Source organism: Drosophila mauritiana, chromosome 3L (genome assembly GCF_004382145.1).
Source record: "Drosophila mauritiana strain mau12 chromosome 3L, ASM438214v1, whole genome shotgun sequence".
NCBI classification, from domain to species: Eukaryota; Metazoa; Arthropoda; class Insecta; order Diptera; family Drosophilidae; genus Drosophila; species Drosophila mauritiana.
The window spans coordinates 11,634,198-11,652,489 of NC_046669.1; the positions used below are offsets into that span (position 1 = coordinate 11,634,198).

The window sequence follows — 18,292 nt, forward strand, 5'->3', positions numbered from 1 at the left end:
TAATCTTTGCTGTTTAAGTGAGTATTTAATATGAGCTATCTTTGAACTCGATGGCATCAACCATCCGCTCCGTTGCCACAACAACCAATTCGATGTGACTTTGTTTATGCCGTGACAGCTAGTCTATACATGTGGAAAACAGTCTGACGTATAAATTTAACAGAATTTATTCTGAGGCATAAATTATTTGATGATGAACAAGAAGCTCTCGCCAGAAGATGCATTTTATGAAAATTTGACCCTTGGTCTGATAAGAACCCTCTGTGAGTATGAAACTAACAAAAGATTGAAGTCCTGTTTGAGTGGATCCTCTCAAACATGCAGCCAATGTGCCAAGGGTGTGTAATGTGACGTTGGAGCGACGACAACCTCTGAATGCCTGCCAGGTGGTGAATTGGGAGCAGAGGCACTGCGTCTACCTCCCGGAAGATATGAAGAAGTTCTACCTATCTTCAGATGGTTTTATCCTGAACTGGAGCTACCAGTATGCTCGTGAGTGGGGTCTCCGTTTAGTTTCCTGTTTGTTTTGTATATAGCTTTGATTCCAGCTAACGATATTAGACGCGTGGGTCACATCCACTTTCCGCACTTGTTGCAGGTGACCCTGTTGCGGGAGAACATAGAAACCACAACGAGTCACTCCAGCAATTCGACGGCTGTGTGCAATAGCAACTCGGATGTTGTGGGAGCAATCGGGAGCTCACAATCCATTCCAGCTCCTATTGCCGCCGGAAAAGACAAGTGGGGCAATGCCACGCCTATTATAACGGCCAAGTCAAAAATATTTGAGATCAACAACGTGAACGAGGTGGCCAAGGTGTGTACCTAATCAAAGTAGTCCAGACGCAAGAGAAGGCTGATGATTAATTCCAAAATACTCCTCTGATAGGTGTGTATGCTGTACGAATCCACCAGTTCCAACAATCCCAAGTTCTATCTGCTAGAGCTGAGCACCCTAAGCTGGCAGTTCTTGGCGGACACCTTTAGTGAATACCTTCGGATGGCCATCGCGCACTTGGGACTGCCGTACTGGGAGCTGTGCTTCTCCACCTGCGGCCTGCCCTCTTGGACAGAGCAGCTCTTTCTTTTGCTAGCACCTCATCTCCTCGAGGAGCACGAGCCACGACGTGGACGAGTACTGAATCCCGCCTGCGAGCATCCGTACAATATCATTGATCCGAACATTTTTCGGGGTAAACCAAAAAGCGTGGCAAAAGCAACGGCTACCAGCGCCAAACAAAATCATAATAAGTGACTTTCTGTAGAAAAGTAAACAATTTATTTATGAGGGTACATAAAAGCCACAAAACAATGAAATGAAAACGTGCAAGGGAAATTCCTGAGGACTGGGTAATATATATGTAAATCAATAACGTTCAACTTTGCGTTTAAATGTTTGATTTGTTAGTTAAGTGAATCCGCATAAAAGATCCGCTTGCCGGTTGTAGATTGGGCTTTACTTGATGATTCATCCTAAAAATATTTACCCACCCACTGAACTTGAAGTTGGATGAGGGCTATGATTTGGCTATGACTCAGTAGAAGTCCGAGCTTTTGTCCTCCAGATCGGCGAGCATCTTGTCCCTGATCTGCGGTCGTGGATCCTCCTTGATCTCGGTGGGCACTGCGCCCGCCTGTCCCAACATGAACTCCAGCTCCTCAGCGGTCAGTTTGTCGCCGCGCAGCTCCAGTGGACCTATGTACTGCTTGCGAAGCGCGCCCTCGTGGTAGATAAAGATGGTGGGCAGGTTCTTCTCGGGGAAGTTCGGTATGCAGGTGGTGGCAACGGAGCGCACGAACTTCGTCTGTGGAAAGCGGACGGCCAGCTGTTGCATGTGATGGTGGATCAGTGCGCACAGCGGTACGCCGTTGGCGTACAGGTGGAGTACCACCCAGATGCCCTCGCCGGCCTTGGTCACCTCGTTCACATAATCCTGCCCTGAGATCTCGCGCACGGATCCAAATCGCGCCTTTTCGGCGGTGGCCCTCATCTCCGCGATGCGTCGCTGGCGATACTGCTCTAGAACAGCCTCGTCCTCGGAGTCCTCCAGTTCGTCGAGTTCGTCCAGCGACATATCGTCGATCTTCTTGTCCCGCTGTCCTTCATTCAGTGGCAGATCTGTGCGCCGCTGGATGGCATCGTCCATCAGCTTCTGGATCTGATCCTCTGTGATCTCCGCCTCCTTTGCCTTGGGCCCAATGATTCCCTTGGCACGGAGCACATCATTCCACTCGGTATCTTCATTTGGGTCCTACGGATAACAAGGCCACGTGAGTTTTATTTTATTCATGATATTCAATACCAAATATGGAGTTTATTTTTGGATGCACCAAAACACTCCCACCATTACCGTTTATCGAATTGAAAAAAATAGATTTTTCGGATAAGTGCAATTTGCTTATGATATTCCATCTTACCTGCATGTTTTTTGATTAAAGTTCGATGAAATAAATTACTTAAAAATATAAAATTCTTGATCGCGTGCAGCGCTTTTATAAACTAAAAATAAAACTGAATTATTCTACATGAAGTGACTCATGACCAGGGATGGAGCGAATACCGATACATCGTACGCGCACAGTCACTTAGAGATGGTAGCGTAAGCGATACGTGCGAGAAATTAAAATAAAATCTCCGCCTAATTAAAAAATATCTCTAATTTGTCAATAATTTTTCAATTAAAAATATGGTAAGACATATATAAATAAGCACATTTATTCATAAACTCGAATCAACTGTTTCAAGAAATAGACATTAGTTTCATTACAATATTTAACAAGTACTTTCCACATTATTAATTTTTTTAAAAGTTTTTCTTAAATATTAAACACAAATCTATTATTGATATGGAAAAGTATTCAAAACATTTTTTTCAACATTTAATCCGAGATCAAATAAAAAAACGATTAAATGTTATGAATTAAATTATTTTCTTTTAATTTTAGCCGATTATTTAAAAATTAATAATAACCTAACACAACAAAACTGTTAATCAAAACTAAGGAAATAGTTCTAAGAAATAACTGCCTTTAAAGCTGAATTTCTTCACCGAAGCTTTACATTTAAGAGACGCCATGCATGCATTAATATTTTAAAATGTTCTAAGCTCAGCTTAATGGCAAGAGAAATTCCCTATCTAACAATTATTGGCTAGCACTTTTTATCCTCCATTTAGGAACCAGTATGGTTCCCAGATACCTTGTAGTAGTTGTTAAAGTTAATAATACAAATCAGGTCACCGATTTCCTCCTGATAACCAGAAGCAGCCGCCTTGTTTCCCAAATAGATGAGATACTGCACGAATTTCTCGAACTCAGCCTCCTCCTGCTGAAGGCGTTTAAAGCGAGGATGCACAAAGTAGTTATCCTGATCCACAATAAAGGACTGCGACTGAATGACTCTGAAAACCGTTTAAATTAAAAAATAAAATTAAGCCGAGACTTTTTAAGAGATAAACTCACTTGCAAAAGCGCAGTATAATCACTAGGATATTATCAATGGTTTCCTTGACCTTCGCACTGCGTCGATTTAGCAGTGCTAGGAAGGCCACCCGCTTCAAGTAGGCAACATGTTGCTTGTACAACGCCTCAATGGAATTGGCTGCGCACAGCTCCTCCTTGAAGCTCTTCCAGGTGGACAGCAGGGCTTTGGCCACCAGATGCGTTTGAAACGAGGTCATGAAGTGCGACAGCTTGTGGCGCATCATCTGCATGTGTCGGAAATGAGCACATGTCCGGAGTTCCGGTCCCAGAAGCTTGGCCATTTGCTGCAGGTACTCGTAGGTGTCATCCAATACGAAACTAACGTGACGAAGCTTCAGCAGGTACCCGAAGATCTGGCCATATTTTGAAATCGTCTCCGAGCTGATCACCATGTTTAAAGGCCAATCAATCTTGCAGTTCAGCTTTATCATAGAAGTTGCTTCCACGGACAGGAAGTTCAGCGTATCCGGGATGGTGGTACAGTTGAGAGTAAGGTTCTCTGATACCGTCGTCTCATCCGCCGAACAAGCCGCCAGCGCATTGGTCAACATGGTATCAAGGATGCCCTTCTGGCTGAGACTTCGTGGCCCAACGCCCGCCTTTATTCTTCCTAAAATTTCGTTCGTGAGTGTAGCTCCAAACTGGCCGTCCACTAGGAAAAAGTAGTTTCTAAGCTTGCGGAAATGCTCGTAGATACGCTGCTCCTGGAAGATCCTCAGCACTTCATTTCGGAGTAGTACGTAGTATGCGTTAACGGGCGCCATTACGGAAAGCTGCAGGCAGCGGCGGGCCATAAACGGATTGCAAGCCTCGGGCAAGGGGTCTCTGTCCTGTTCCGTCTCCTTTTCCTCTTCCATTCCAAAATCCACTTTCGGCAATAAGCTGGTTGGTTTGGTCTTGCGATTGCTAAGAACGGGCTTTGGCAACTCCGGAGACAAGCTCCCACTAACATTATTATTATTAACAGTGTCAGCTATTTCTGGTGTTTCTCTTGGCGACGGATCACCGAAATCCACATCGGAAGTGGTGGACATTGGAGTTGGCACCGACAATGGAATTTCGACGTGAAGCTTGTCGAGTTCCAGAGGCAGACAGGGCGTGGCCTTTGTTTCCATTTCCGTGTTCTTATAACCTAGACCGAACTCGGTCTCCATAACCCGAAGTCGATTTCTGCCACGTTCCGTATTTGAATTCAATAGGGAACGCAATCGATGGGTGTGCTGATCTTCGCTAGAGTTAAAACTGACAAAGCCGTCATGATGCTCGTTGCGCTTGCGATTTCGCTGTAGTTCGGTCAGCACCTTCGTGTCCGGGCAATTGAGATTAGCATTAATGTCTGGAGGAAGTACAGCGTGCAGTCCTGCACTCGTGCTGGCAGCGGTTTTAAGTAAGTGGGATCCTTGCAGATGTACCGTGGCATGACACTCTTGAAACTGGTCGGAGGAGAGACCATGTTGGCGGTTTCGATTGAACTCTGTTTGGGTTGTTGGATGCTCGTTGGAATTTATCACGTCCGAGTGACTCCGTTGATACTGAACCACATTGGGAAGTGAGTCTTTACCACATGGTTGGTCCACATCTACATTCGCTTGATTTTGTGTTCCTTCAGCTCCGGGCTGCTCCAATGGAACATATAAAGTCGCATCCACCTGCTGCTCCAATGGAACATATAAAGTAGCATCCACCTGTTTCGTTGCCTCTTCCTCTGAATTGTCTGTATTTGCATTATCTTTGTCAGACGTTGATTCTGCTAGACAATCTGGTTCCTCAAGACAGGATGAAAAACTGAGATCGCTGACTGTGCTTCGGTCAGGACTGGATGGCAGGACACCTGCTAGCTGCACCACTTCCTTTTGCAGCTCTTGCTTTTCCCGCTCCAGGCGCTTATCCTCCATCCGTTCGCATTCCCGCTGAAATGCAAGTTCATTAACGATGTCCTGACGCCGTTTCTCTAAGTGATTTTGCTGGATACGTTCTTGCTCTGCGTTTAACAGATCGTTCTGCAGTTTTTTCTGGGCATTCGCTTTGATTTGGAGTTCCCGCTGCTTCTCCGCCCACGCGTCCAGATGGGCCTGCGTTCGCTTCACCATTAGATTGGCAAATACACGCTTTGCCGCCATGCGGTCCTCGAAAATGCTTTGCATGCTGCACCATCCGAAACGTTTATAGATGATGGCATACTTATCGGCCAGGTTGCGCCGCATATTTTTGAGCTGCTGCTCCGTTAGGCAAACCTCAATATCCGGGTACTGCACTTCAAAAACGGGGTGCTAAAGAAAATAAAAAATCATTATATATGGATTCTAGTTTTGAATAATCTTCTGCATACCCTAGCGTTATATGCCTGTAGCACCAGGTTGTATTTGCCACATTGAAGAATTTCCTCTTCGCAACCGACTAAAAATTCTGGAATTGCCTCGTTGACAACTTGGTAGCTTTTGTCAAAGAACTCTTTGCTGCACTCGTTTGTAAAAGACGGTGAAGTGTTCAGACTGCGGCTGATGAAAATCTCGTTGACCGGCTCGTCCAGTTCACCATGGTAGATCCATCTCTGTAGCTGAATAAAGTAATTGCGGGATATACATCGCAAGAAATAGATGAGCAGCTGCAGGAAGTCTTTGTTTTCGCAGGTGTCGATGGCCAGCCAGATGGAGCTCAACAGAAAGGAGCCAGTTATACCAGTGTTCAGGTTTACTGCATTAATGTATATAAAACAGATTAATTTTGAAATATATTGGCGGTGAGGCATTCTTACATCTTGGTTCATTTTCGAACATCCTATCTAGTTGGCAGAGTAACTGCATTGCTATAGAGGAGTTGTGCAGCAGCTGGAAAAGGCTATCGACTTGCAAGGAGAGCAAAAACTGCCGAGTGGTGCTAAGATAATCCATAATCGTCTCTCGCATGGCCTACAAGAAAGCATGGGATAATTGAACATACCACTACTGGAAACAAGGTATTCAATCTCACTCGAGTTAGCGGTCTTTCCAGCCGCATTTCGGTGATCTTGCTCCATTTGGTGCGGGCACTCAAACGCAGAAAGGCGCAGCCGGCACGAAGGAAGGGATTTGCAAAATCCGACAGCACCTCCGGCAGCAAAGTGGGTAAAGTTGTGTTGGGCCTCACTCGCAACTCAAAAGTATCTGCCGTCGAACTGGGAAACGTTAAAGATTCAATACCACACGATGCTTTCTTTAGATGATCGATTAGGGTTGCTTCATCTAGGTAGTTCAGCACCAGGTTCTTGTTCTGGAAGATCTTAAGTTCGTTGGTTATCAATTTATCCGAAGCGAAGTGCTTCTGCGGTCCAGGCTGGGCCACAAAAGGTGGTTCATCCTCTAGTGTAGCTGCAACTTTTTTCGCGAGCTTTGGCAATGTGGGTGGTGGATGCATTGGTTTCTCCGATTCATTTCTCATGCGTGCTATGGACTCTGCTAATCCCGCGCGAAGTACAGTAGATGGTGTGATCTTGGGAATTAGCTTTTCTGGCGGAAAGTTTCTATTCAGGTTACTCGTTATACGAATATTGGAGTATGGCTGTAGTTGCATCGGTTTTAGGGCGCGATTCATTTGATTGATGTCGGGAAAGGCTTTTGGATGAAGTGGTTTCTCCACAATCTCTATGGTTTCAATCAGCTGCAGTGGGCCTGGCTTGAGACGTTTGATCAAAACTTTGGAGTGGTTTTCCGCATCCTGGTCCTCTGTTATCTCCGATTTTTCCTTATCCTGTCCTTCCAGCAGTCTTTGGAAGCTGAGCAGCACGTCTATCCGGTCTGGGTTCTTTGCCACCTCGCTGCACACCTGGTGGAGCATTTTTAGCTTGTCCTCGGATGACATCGTTTTACTGTAGAGCAGAGATTCATAGATTTTGGACCGCCTTTTGGCCACCAGAACAGCTGTGGGTTTATTTGGCTTCATCTCATAGGCGACCAGCATTGTGGACATTTTGGTGACCATGTCGAGGACGCTGTGATTGCATTCAGCCTCAGTTGCCATCGATTTGGCTTTTAATACTCAGAAACTAAAAGATATTTTCCATAAACAAAACATAAGGACTAGAGCTCGGTGTGACCGCACCTCAGTTTCACAAAAAATCCGACTATTGCTACTTTGGCTTATTTCCGTTATATTTTGAAAATACCGTTTATATGTTTATTAACCCACTAATGATATTTAACCCTAGAAAATTTTGTTTTCATCTCGGATTCTGGTTTCTCTTGATTCTAAAACATTTGATATTTTTTTCTACAGGTTCCCCTCCTTTTTCTACTAAAGTGAACCCAACATCTCGATTAGTATTCCCACTTTAAATAAAAACACGTTTTCGAAGTGTACACTAAATTAAAAAGTTTTAAATATATTGTTTTTTTGCTGTTTTTTTTTACAAATACACAATATTCTCTGTTTCGCTTATTGGCTTACAGTTTTAGCTTAATTACATACCTTAGTTTTGTATTCGTAACACATTTAAGACATGCAGAACTTGAAATTGAATCTATTTTAGTTTTGCCGGTTTTTTCATTTCTATGCGATTTACAATTAGTTTATGCCATGTTATCGTATCAAACGGTTGCCTTTTCATCCGAACTTGCGTGGGAAACATTAAGAAGTTAGCTTTGTGGCTATAATGGGAACGATCTGTGTCGGCTGTCGACAGATTACTGCATTGGTGTTGTTGCGGCTAGGAGCAGTTGGCCAGGTGGTGTGGCCTGCACAGATGCCGACGGACCCGGTGATTCCTCCTGCTCGAACTTCCTGTCGTGCACGACCACGTTCCCCATCAGTACGAATCATGAGGCGCTGTTTGTCTCACCGTTGCTCTCATGGAAGTTGGTGCCATTGACGATGAAGGAGGTTCCGAGGCCGTACAGGTGTCCGGAGTACTTCGCATGGTCGATGTTGTCCTCAAAGAACATCTGCAAAGAGTATAAGTTCCATTAGGCAGGTACAGAACATTGGATCGTGTTTCGAAGGGGACAGCACAAGTGGGTTACAAAGCAGTTCATGGTTAAGTATGATGAGTACGGGATATATCTATGCGAGCAACTTTAGTTGGGAGCTACAAAGCGTATAAAGCACACATATGTCTACGGCAGCAAAGTCTTAGATAGTAATCCCAAGATGGGTGGCTCCCACTTGTAGATAGGATTTGTTACATACCGTAATTGGGCGTAATGATTGGGCGAGGTTTCAATATTAGTAAATTTCAGATTTAATGAATGTTAGTATGGGATGGGATTTACTCTGCAATATTCTTGTTATTTCAAAACTATGCGGCAGTTCTCTAGAAGATAAAGGTCTTGGTACGCTGATACACACAGTAAACCGTGTGGAAACATATGTCAGCAAAGCGCTTAAAATTACAAAAAATAATTTGTTAATTCGATATAAATGAAGAGCGTGAGCTTAACATAAATTAAAATGAACATAAATACAATTAAAAAGATGCCATATGAAATCAAACAAGCAATGATATGCATATGCCATGCCCAAACACCAAAGAATGCAAATAAACATTTAAAGAAAATTAATTCCAATTCATTTAATTTTCCATTCGAATCCAGCACGTTTCTCATTTCAATTCGTATCGCGGGCATTACAACTAAATAAACATGTTTGACATGGGTTTAACAGTTGTAAACTAACTACTAAGAACACTTCAAATTATGGATTTCATTCATAAATTCTGGGTCACTGGCTCTGCAAATTGTGCACAATAACTAAGTACATAGATGGGTTATGTATGAAAATGCGTTGTGACAACCATGAAATACCTTAAACCTAAGGAATAATGATTATGATGGGCGGAGGCAAGTTACGTTAGCAGTGGCAAGTGCACGGCAACACCATCGTTCGAGCAGTCTAATTATTCTAAGCTATTCCAAATAGACGCATGGCGATTGGACAGCGATGCGGCATCGCTCTTAGCCATGCCGGGCGTATTGGGAGGTGTAACCATGTAGGCGCTCGAGGTGAGCTGCTCGGAGGAGTTGGTGTTGCCAGTGCCGTTGCCACTGCTGATTATCGCAGATTCGTCGGGGGCAGGGCCCCCATTGTTTGCCGGACGGCTCAGCTTATGGATACAGCTGATCGTCGGCTTTAAGTTCATGGTGTGCACAAGCAGATAGCGAAAGAGTACATCGTGCGCCAATGGTTTAATGTGCAAATCATTTGTGTGCTGTACCTCACGCATTTTGAAGAAGGCCATGCCCGTCAGCAGAGCATCCGAGCCGGCCTGATGCTGGGGGCCCACGCGCCGCAGTTCCAACTGATCGGCCACCTCCTGCAGGCCGCCCTTCAGGTTCTTGCACGACTTCATCAGATACTTGATGTCGAAGATGTTGGGAAAGTAGATGTGCAGCAGATCGAAAAATTCAGATTCGTCCGGGGGCAGGTTCTGATCGGTGAGCAGCTTTAGAAGGTAGCCAAAATCGTAGCCGGAGTGGAAGCACAGCCACTTGATGTTTTCCACCAGCACGATGCCGGAGCTCATCAGCAGTTCGGCGAAGTCGATGGGATCGATGCCATCCTCCTCGTGCTTCTTGAACTGAATTCCGGAGTTCTGCAGGAGATCGATCGAGTCCTGCGCATACATGTCCTCGCTAGGGAAACAAACGATAATGTAGGACCCCCCATTAGAGCATAAACAAAACACTTTTACCTTAGATTGAACTTGAAGTTAAACTGCCAGGTGGAGTAGCCGGGTGGTGTCTTTCCATCGTCGTCCATGAAGGTGAGCCCCAATTGGATGATCCGCAGCAGATCGACATTGCAGCGCAGCAGCTGGTAATGATAGTCCGCCGTGGACCGGAACTCGCCGACTGGACGTGCTACCACGCCCGGAAACTCGGTGTCCATGGCCACATAGTGGTACTTCTGCACCACTTTCCGTATGGTGCGGAACTCCTCCTCCAGGTTTTGCTTCCACACATCGCGGATGCCGCACTCCTCGTTGCTGGGTATGTGGGCATGTGGCGCGCCACTGATGGCCGAGGGCATTGTCTGGGAAAGGTATCGGTTGTGGGTCAAACTACTTGTAATGTATACATATTTCAGTGTATAAGTGTGTATATGTTTGTGTTTGTTTAGCCCTAATTTAAGATGTGGAATATTAGTTTTCGCCATCAATTCTATGATTAGTTGATCAAGTCCTATCCTTTTATGAAGCATATTAAATGCTCTACAATGCAGATATATAAGACACAAAGAAACTTAAAGAACGTTCTACAAACTTTATGAAACCTTTGTTTATAATGATGGTTTAAAAATTGTTCTTCATAGTGCTCAGTTATCGAATTTGTTTAAAAATCAGTGTACGGTTACCGATATCGAATATTTCCATAGATAAGGACTTATCCCAGTGTCTTGTGTTTTTGTGTATTTGTGTGGAGGTAAGAGTTAGCAACATAATAAAATAGCTGGTCCAATTGGTTAAACACGATAGCGCAACTAAACAGGAGTTGACAATTGAAGATAGGCCAATTTCGATGTTAGAAGTGCTCGAATTTTGCTGCTGATACGAGGAAACAACATAAAATCAAATAATATCGAAACAAGGCAAGTGAAGGTAACAATTTTTTGGAAATTCGCTTGGAGGTGGTTACTGGAGTGATGGGGTTTACGATGGCCGCTACTTACATCGTCGCCGGACGTCGCCTGGTGCGCACCTTTCGCCGCCGGATCAGCCACCTCTTCGCACTGACCTACAACCAAGCCTCAAGCAACAAGTTCCACCTGGATGAGTGGTCTTAAGCTCTGATTCGGGGGATCAATGCTCCTGATCGAATGCAGGGGTATCGGAATAATAATTCAATCTGCCTTTACAGGATTATACCTATTGCACCTATGATGTATCTCGCATGCATTAACACACCTTCAGATACCACTGGGCAAGTTATTCAAAGCTGATGCTGCAATTAGACAGCATTAACATGACTTAATTTCTAACTACAGTGTCAGAAACATTTCCAGTTTCAGTTTAAGGTTTTGAAAGAGGCAGAAAAGTTCTCTACCCTTTATATGTTGTATTAACTAAGATTTGGTATGCTTAACCAATTTTGAAGGGCGTTTAACATAAAATATATGATTTTAAGTCACATCATAGCAAGTCGGAAATTTCCATACGTTTTTGAGCATTTGCAAGTGACACTGAAGATTTGAGGGTGTGAATTTCAATCCATTTCGAAATGGGATTCACAGTGCAGGCTGGGAGGAAAATCAGACAAACACGAAAAAGTGACTATTTGCGGAAAATGAAGAAACCGTAAATAAATAGCAGTTAAAACGCCCTAAGAAAACTGCACACACACACACACACGCTCTCAACACACCGCACACACACACACACTTGCAGCGGCATTGAAGATGCATTTGCAATTGCAGTTCGTTTTCGATTTGCGCCATGGAAACGCAAGGCTGTGGAAATTGGCCCAACGGTGTGAAAATCCATGGACCCACTCGTGGTTACCCTCGCAGCTTACCCATTTCATAATATTTGATGGCCGACCGTGTGGGTTTCGGCTATTTGCACAAATTAAATGTTTCTATCGGCGTCGCTTGTGGGGTGGGGTGATGGGGGAGAAAGCGGCGGGAAAAATAGCTGTTATTGGGACACTTCTGATTCCTGCACGGCGATCGTTTTAAGCGTACACTTCAATTGGCGGAGTCTTCGACGTTCGGCAATAATTTCCAATGAATTTTAATCAACGAATATTGTTTGTGAGCCGCGCAAGTGCCATAATAAAAAAATGTTCCCGATTGCGGCAGTGAGGGTAAACGTTCGCTCTTCCATTCAAGTGCTGGAAAACGTGTAATAGCTACAAATATCGATAGGATGGCCATTTCAGTGGTGCCCACTTCATGAATTTTTAGTTTCTGTGCATATGCAAAGTGATTAGAAATCTAAAATAACAAAAATAAATGGGTTTTGTTGAATTTACTCAATAGGCACTCAGTCACCTTAATGCTGCCAATCACTGCTATTGCAAGTCAATTGACTGCTATTGACTTGCAATAGCAGCCGCCTAGAGGGCGCCAGGGAAACTATGAAAATTCGTGAGCGGTGACAACTCTAGACTTTCAGCTGTTCGCTGGCAGTCAAACAAATATATTTATTTCAATTTCACCGGTAGAAGTGGTAGCTTAGTGATTTTTTAACTTTAATGTTAAGTGTTAAAAGTTGATACAAAAATATAGATCATAATAATCAAGTAAGAAATGTTACTGGATTAATGGTTTTTCTTTTTACGTCTGTCCCACTTTCCTTTTAACTTGACCCATTTGTTGTTGCAAATTCTTGAGGAATTGGCTCGCGTTATAAATAAACAAACAATACTAAACAATTGAATCAACTGTTTTCTCAGTTTGTTTACGTTTATACCAATACAGTGCCAAACTAGTTTTTTCACAAATGCCAAAGTAAAAAAGGAAAGCAAATAAGATAAATAAAGCTCGCCGTCTGTCAACAATCGGCAATTATGTTTATACATACATACATACATGTACGTACATCGGTACATAACGACTGATCTCTCCAATTATTTTGGTTTCGTGGACCCTCAAAGAACGGATTTCTCCAGTTTTTTCAAAGGGTTAAAAAACTTTTCGCACGTTTCGCATTTTTATGCTCAATCCGGTTACAAAATGCTGATAAAACCACTTGAACTACACGTTTCCGTACTGATAAGGACTTTTCTTCTTATCTGACCTCTGGAATTCAATAGTTTATGAACCTACAAGGTCGGCCGGTAAGGGAACTTTATAGATTGTGTTGCAAAAATGTCAAATTTATTTAGTTTCTATTTTATATTTAAATATTTACAAACCGATCCAACAAGAACGTTCCATTTAAACCTCCCCTTTATAGGCGTTTTTCGAAAATCATTCTAGTCGCTCTAATCGGTCTGATTATTTTGAGATACATTATATTCTTTAGTTATTTCACAATGCTACCTAATAGTTCACTAAACGCTGTTAAATTGTTGACTGTTGATTGTGTAAATCGCATTATCATTGCTTGGTGGAACTAATAGCAATTCTAAACTCCTCATTCTTTCCACAAGCGATTGGCAAATATTTGCCATTGTGGCGTTTGCAAATGATATAACAAACAAACAATTTCGCCATAATTATTGGCTCTAAATTGAAGAGAATAGTTTGTAAACAAAGCGTAATTCAATTAAAGTGCACATCGTATCTCGTGCCTTCCATCGAGCAATTTGATCACGTTTTAGGCGACCCGAACCAATACTTTCAACTTCGCCAGTTGTTCAGCTAATTGAGCTGGTCGTGTGATCACTGATCAGGAATTCTTCGTTCACGCGATCGTTCTTCAGTCTCTGGCCAGCTACCGAACCGAACTGATCTTCCCCAGAGCTCTCCGTTCCTTCTAGAATTCTAGAAGAATTCGAACCGAAAGAGAACTCGCATTTCGAATGGAACGCGCCCTTCAAAACGACAACAACATCAAAACATTTGTTTAAATACGTGAGTTTTCAACCAAATTCAACGAATTGCGGTTAGATAGACTTTTTAGATTAGATTGTTTTAATTTGGATGAAATGCCATATTATGAGTGAAGTAGGATAGCCATGAAAATAGCTAGACATGTAATTTATATCAAATATAAATGTGGTAATATCCATTTCCAAAGAATCTTTGCCATTATTACTATATAGATAAATATATAGATTTAGATGGATAGAATTCAGACAACTTATTTTTAAAACTGATAATATCGTTGATTGTCATTGGATTCTTGCTAATTTATTGTGACATTTCTGTTCACTTTTAGTTCAAAAAAGATGTAAAACATCACAAACCTGTTTTCGGATAGCTTTGTTTAATTTATACCATCTAGTTTACTCACTGAGCCATTTGTAATTCTGGCATCTATTCTTTTTTATTTACCATAAACTCGTATTTCTTCTATTGTTTTGAGTTCTAGACGTTTATTTATGACTTGCTTATTGGTAGTAAATAAGTTGATGTCTTTCTATCTTTCTGTCTGTCACGCAGACGTTTCATAATCAAATGTATAATTATGCGAAATTGGAAAAGTCGTTGAACCTGCGATCTTCAATATATGCGACGTAATTCTATTTTAATCTTGTTGAATATTTTCTATTCCCTTTTTTGGTAATGAGCTGGGAAGTATGTTCTTATGGCTCCAATACATTACTCATTCTTTTTTTTGTATTCATCCCACAGAAATAGAAGCCATGAGCCTCAGGAAGTGGGGATACCGCCTGCTGCCGGGTCTAAAGTGGCTGCACGGTTATACTGGCCAAGATGCAGTTTCGGATCTGATAGCCGGAGTGACGGTCGGCCTGACGGTGTTGCCCCAAGGACTGGCCTATGCGACGCTAGCCGGATTGGAGCCACAGTATGGACTGTACTCCGCCTTTGTGGGCGGTATTATATACGCCATGCTTGGCAGCTGCCGGCAGGTGACCATTGGACCCACGGCTTTGCTCGCACTGATGACCAGCCGGCACACGGGATTTGGACTGGGATCCGGTCCAGCGTACGCGATACTTTTGTGCCTCATCTCTGGTGTTGTGGAGCTGGGTATGGCAGTGCTGAAACTGGGTGCCCTGGTGGACCTGATATCACTGCCAGTTACCGTGGGATTCACCTCGGCCACCGCCGTCATCATTGGCACCTCGCAGCTAAAGGGTTTGCTGGGTCTGCGTGGTGGATCCGGGTCTGATTTCATAAATACCATGCGCTCCGTGTTAGGAAATCTACACAAAGTTAGAACTGGTGATTTTACCCTTGGTTTGACTTCCATTATAGTTCTGCTACTTCTGCGGGTAAGAGAGTCTAAAATATCCTAAGAAAGTATTTTATAAACCCACTCAATTCCTTTAGAAACTAAAAGACGTAAAGTTGGATGGTCGAATCCGGAACTTGCGAACACAGCAGCTTGTAAGTGGTAGCATCTGGGTAATAGCCACCGGTCGGAATGCGCTGGTCGTACTGGTGACCAGTGTGCTGGCCTACAGCACATGTGAGCAGATGGAGAACTGCCCGTTCATCCTTACTGGAAAGGTCAAAAGCGGTCTTCCCAACGTTTCACTGCCAAAGTTTGAGACCACCATACTGGACAGGAATGGCACTGAGATCAGACAGAACTTTGAACAGATGGTATGTGAGCACAAGTAGACTAATTAGCTTTTTTTGTCACCGAATTAATTTATCATCAAGCCAGTCTGCCTTGTCGTTGCTTTGTTTAGGATACCTTTTTCTTGTTTTTAATTGTCGGTTGGCTTTAGAATAAATCAAAAAGAGTTTAATTGTATTCCGCCCTCTCTGGATTTTGTTCCAATTTTATAAAGTTAATTGCACCTTTTTAATGAAGATGAAAATAGACAGTAGAATTCCACGATCGACAAACTTCCTGATAACCGAAGAACTTTACTATAATGTTTTTAATTATTTTTTCAGCTCTCGGAACTGGGCCCTTCCATGCTAATCCTACCCATTATTGCTGTGCTTGGAAATGTTGCCATTTCGAAAGCCTTTGGAGGAGCTGGACTGAGTCCAACGCGGGAACTGGTTGCACTTTCCATGAGCAACATTTGTGGCGCGTTCTGCAGCTCCATGCCGGTGACAGGATCCTTCTCGCGCAGCGCTGTTAATCACGCCAGTGGAGTAAGGACGCCGCTTGGAGGCTGCTACACAAGCGTGCTGGTTCTGTTGGCACTCGGCCTCCTGGCACCTTATTTCCAGTACATCCCAAAGGCTGCTCTCAGTGCGGTTATCATCTCGGCGGTGATATTCATGATTGAGTTCGAGGTCATTAAGCCGCTGTGGCGGTGCAGCCGGCGGGAGCTGCTTCCAGGTGCCATTACATTCGTAATGAGTCTGGCTGTGGGCGTCGAGATCGGTCTTCTGCTGGGCGTGAGTACCGATGTGGCGTTCCTGGTCTACCGAGCCGCTCGACCCGTACTGAGTGTCTCCAAACTGCAGACCAGCAATGGCATCAATTACATTCTGATTCGCCCGAAGCACAGTTCACTGTACTTCCCGGCAGTCGAATGGGTTCGTTCGGGTATCTCAAAAGCTCTGACCATTCATGGAACCGCACCTGTGGTCTTGGATTGCGCCCACGTGCATGGTATGATTTACGATTTACTTTTTGCTATAGGTTTTTACATGTGCTGTCTTCCAGAATTCGATTTTACGGCAGCTCGCGGAATGGGCTCACTGCAAAAGGAGCTCGCCAAGGCGAATGCACCTTTGTTTCTGATGAGTGCGGACAAGACTATTGGTGTGATCCTCAAGGAGTCGACTAATATTGATTTCCCCACGATAGACTGCCCCGATGATCTGGAATTGCTTTTAGAGCAAAGTGAGAGGAGTTTTTAGTAGAATATTCATTTACACGTATCATCAGAACTGCTAAAAATCTCACGCTTTTCGTTTCCTCCGCTTTCATCCACAGCTTGTAACCATGTTTGATTACTCCCAAAACCACATGCCACATCTAGCACATTTCTATTTATTTATTTCCATGTAGTCCACCCACTTTAAGCTCTTGGCGTAACTGAAACTTTGTTTTTCCAGCTGCCGACTACGTTCTGCATTTGCAGATTTCAGCGCCGCTCGTCGAGTCCCGCTTGGTGCATGGCGATGGTGGCGAACCAACTGAACTGAGTAAACTTAATGGAAAATCATCGTAGATACAAGAGAACTACCATTGTTAATGTTATATGTACTTAAGTATACGCTGGAGCACACTAACTTATTTATGAATAGTTAACCCTCATGCTAGTATACAAATTAGCATTTAAAGCTCTCTAAACTTCCTATTGATTAATTTTTATTTTAGATACGCCCACATTTCACTTCCAACTATTCCATTCCTATGTTTTATTCTACCCCCAAATGTTTAAGCTTTAATTGTACATACACACACATATATATATAAGTTCACATAATTGTTTTAAATGTGAAAATTTGTAATATATTCTGCAAACGTTAAAATGTTTGCCATTTATTTCAACTCCCTTTGCGTTGTTCAACAATATTTTATTTAAAAACAGCTCAAAACTATGCACTAATAAGTTAAAGAATGTTTTATAATCTTAGCCCAGAGTGCCCGAGCATATCCCCAAAAGTCTGCATCGAATATCAAAATAATAATGTGTTTATTAAATCTTAAAAGAATTCGAATTTATTTAATATTCGTTATGGATAAGAACTGATGCCTATGCTAAATCAGAGTATAAAACTAATTTTTACATGCGCAGATACAATTAAAAAGACAATTTTAAAAGAAATTACAAAGATAGTTTCAGTGGGTTTAAATTAAAAACATTCGAAGGCAATAAATAGCAAAAATTAAGGTCTAGGGTAGCTCTTAAGTAGGAATAGTGATTAATTCGAAGGGTATACGACGAGTACAACAATACACAACAATCGACATTTACAAATCGGTGATCTCATGATGAGATTCGTATGTGACGGATGCCCCGCCACCGATATTCGACATCCTGCCGGTCTGATCCTCGCTGCTGATGCTGATCCGCGTGAGCAGCTCGGTCTGGATGCGCTTCAGCACCTCGACCACTTCGCAGAGCACACCGCTTTGGGCGGCCTGCTGCATCGCCTCATTGGCGTCCACAAGTGCTTCATTCAATGCACCAAGTTCCATGCGCGCCTTTGCCCTGGCGTAGTATCCTTCGTAGCTGTGCGGCTTCTGGGCAATCGCCTGCGTGGCCAAATCTATGGAGGCGTCAAGTTCCTGCGAATTACAGATATGGTTAGTCAAGTATCCAGATGTCAACTCATATTTTTGGGTACT

The 18,292-nt window shown here is 43.2% G+C and overlaps 6 protein-coding genes across 17 annotated transcripts in view; 2 read left to right on the forward strand and 4 right to left on the reverse strand.

Moving 5' to 3' along the window:
• Positions 1 to 117: 117 nt before the first annotated feature.
• On the forward strand, positions 118 to 1,354 carry LOC117141182 (tubulin polyglutamylase complex subunit 2). The gene is made up of 4 exons (XM_033304520.1): positions 118 to 263; positions 325 to 492; positions 549 to 817; positions 890 to 1,354. Exons 1-4 carry the CDS (start codon positions 191 to 193, stop codon positions 1,253 to 1,255), a joined length of 876 nt encoding a protein of 291 aa, XP_033160411.1. The 5' UTR covers positions 118 to 190; the 3' UTR covers positions 1,256 to 1,354.
• Positions 1,355 to 1,356: 2 nt separating this feature from the next.
• Positions 1,357 to 2,540, reverse strand: LOC117141183 (viral IAP-associated factor homolog). The gene is made up of 2 exons (XM_033304521.1): positions 2,419 to 2,540; positions 1,357 to 2,252 (listed from the first exon to the last, which is right to left on the reverse strand). Exons 1-2 carry the CDS (start codon positions 2,422 to 2,424, stop codon positions 1,536 to 1,538), a joined length of 723 nt encoding a protein of 240 aa, XP_033160412.1. The 5' UTR covers positions 2,425 to 2,540; the 3' UTR covers positions 1,357 to 1,535.
• Positions 2,541 to 2,934: 394 nt separating this feature from the next.
• Positions 2,935 to 7,557, reverse strand: LOC117140369. Its single transcript, XM_033303232.1, has 5 exons — positions 6,454 to 7,557; positions 6,239 to 6,392; positions 5,813 to 6,177; positions 3,463 to 5,753; positions 2,935 to 3,401 (listed from the first exon to the last, which is right to left on the reverse strand). The coding sequence occupies exons 1-5, from the start codon at positions 7,477 to 7,479 to the stop codon at positions 3,173 to 3,175; spliced, it is 4,065 nt and encodes a 1,354-aa protein (XP_033159123.1). The 5' UTR covers positions 7,480 to 7,557; the 3' UTR covers positions 2,935 to 3,172.
• A 284-nt stretch (positions 7,558 to 7,841) lies between these two features.
• On the reverse strand, positions 7,842 to 12,282 carry LOC117141437 (CCR4-NOT transcription complex subunit 7). 2 transcript variants are annotated; one of them, XM_033304891.1, is made up of 5 exons: positions 11,964 to 12,282; positions 11,122 to 11,260; positions 10,145 to 10,485; positions 9,668 to 10,085; positions 7,842 to 8,399 (listed from the first exon to the last, which is right to left on the reverse strand). In XM_033304891.1, the coding sequence occupies exons 3-5, from the start codon at positions 10,480 to 10,482 to the stop codon at positions 8,274 to 8,276; spliced, it is 882 nt and encodes a 293-aa protein (XP_033160782.1). In that variant the 5' UTR covers positions 10,483 to 10,485; positions 11,122 to 11,260; positions 11,964 to 12,282; the 3' UTR covers positions 7,842 to 8,273. The 2 variants fall into 2 exon arrangements, with proteins under 2 accessions (XP_033160782.1, XP_033160781.1); XM_033304890.1 differs by lacking the exon at positions 11,122 to 11,260 and having other exon boundaries at positions 11,964 to 12,281.
• A 287-nt stretch (positions 12,283 to 12,569) lies between these two features.
• Positions 12,570 to 17,764, forward strand: LOC117141435 (sodium-independent sulfate anion transporter). Of its 3 annotated transcripts, none has more exons than XM_033304887.1 (6): positions 12,570 to 12,692; positions 14,692 to 15,296; positions 15,355 to 15,630; positions 15,931 to 16,603; positions 16,658 to 16,837; positions 16,931 to 17,145. In XM_033304887.1, the coding sequence occupies exons 2-6, from the start codon at positions 14,703 to 14,705 to the stop codon at positions 16,945 to 16,947; spliced, it is 1,740 nt and encodes a 579-aa protein (XP_033160778.1). In that variant the 5' UTR covers positions 12,570 to 12,692; positions 14,692 to 14,702; the 3' UTR covers positions 16,948 to 17,145. The 3 variants fall into 3 exon arrangements, with proteins under 3 accessions (XP_033160778.1, XP_033160776.1, XP_033160777.1); XM_033304885.1 differs by having other exon boundaries at positions 12,571 to 12,692; positions 17,053 to 17,764; XM_033304886.1 differs by lacking the exon at positions 12,570 to 12,692 and adding an exon at positions 13,645 to 13,968 and having other exon boundaries at positions 17,053 to 17,764.
• Positions 17,634 to 18,292, reverse strand: part of LOC117141434 (protein TANC2) — a 52,969-nt gene continuing 52,310 nt past the window's right edge. For all 9 annotated transcript variants that reach the window (XM_033304878.1, XM_033304876.1, XM_033304877.1 and 6 more), the window contains one exon: positions 17,634 to 18,232. In XM_033304878.1, the coding sequence (XP_033160769.1) occupies positions 17,915 to 18,232 (318 nt within the window). In that variant the 3' untranslated portion in view covers positions 17,634 to 17,914. The remainder of the gene's footprint in view (positions 18,233 to 18,292) is intronic.

Coding starts and splice junctions, on each gene's coding strand:
- LOC117141182 (XM_033304520.1), top strand. CDS start 191: ATGATGAACAAGAAGCTCTCGCCAGAAGATGCATTTTATGAAAATTTG. Junction 264..324: donor TGGTCTGATAAGAACCCTCT/GTGAGTATGAAA, acceptor TCAAACATGCAG/CCAATGTGCCAAGGGTGTGT. Junction 493..548: donor CTGGAGCTACCAGTATGCTC/GTGAGTGGGGTC, acceptor CTTTGATTCCAG/CTAACGATATTAGACGCGTG.
- LOC117140369 (XM_033303232.1), bottom strand. CDS start 7,479: ATGGCAACTGAGGCTGAATGCAATCACAGCGTCCTCGACATGGTCACC. Junction 6,393..6,453: donor TGGAAAGACCGCTAACTCGA/GTGAGATTGAAT, acceptor GCTTTCTTGTAG/GCCATGCGAGAGACGATTAT. Junction 6,178..6,238: donor GTTCGAAAATGAACCAAGAT/GTAAGAATGCCT, acceptor ACATTAATGCAG/TAAACCTGAACACTGGTATA.
- LOC117141437 (XM_033304890.1), bottom strand. Junction 10,086..10,144: donor AACTTCAAGTTCAATCTAAG/GTAAAAGTGTTT, acceptor TTGTTTCCCTAG/CGAGGACATGTATGCGCAGG. Junction 8,400..9,667: donor CCTTCTTCAAAATGCGTGAG/GTACAGCACACA, acceptor TACTCTTTGCAG/ATGTTCTTTGAGGACAACAT.
- LOC117141435 (XM_033304885.1), top strand. CDS start 14,703: ATGAGCCTCAGGAAGTGGGGATACCGCCTGCTGCCGGGTCTAAAGTGG. Junction 16,604..16,657: donor GGATTGCGCCCACGTGCATG/GTATGATTTACG, acceptor GCTGTCTTCCAG/AATTCGATTTTACGGCAGCT. Junction 16,838..17,052: donor GGAATTGCTTTTAGAGCAAA/GTGAGAGGAGTT, acceptor TTGTTTTTCCAG/CTGCCGACTACGTTCTGCAT.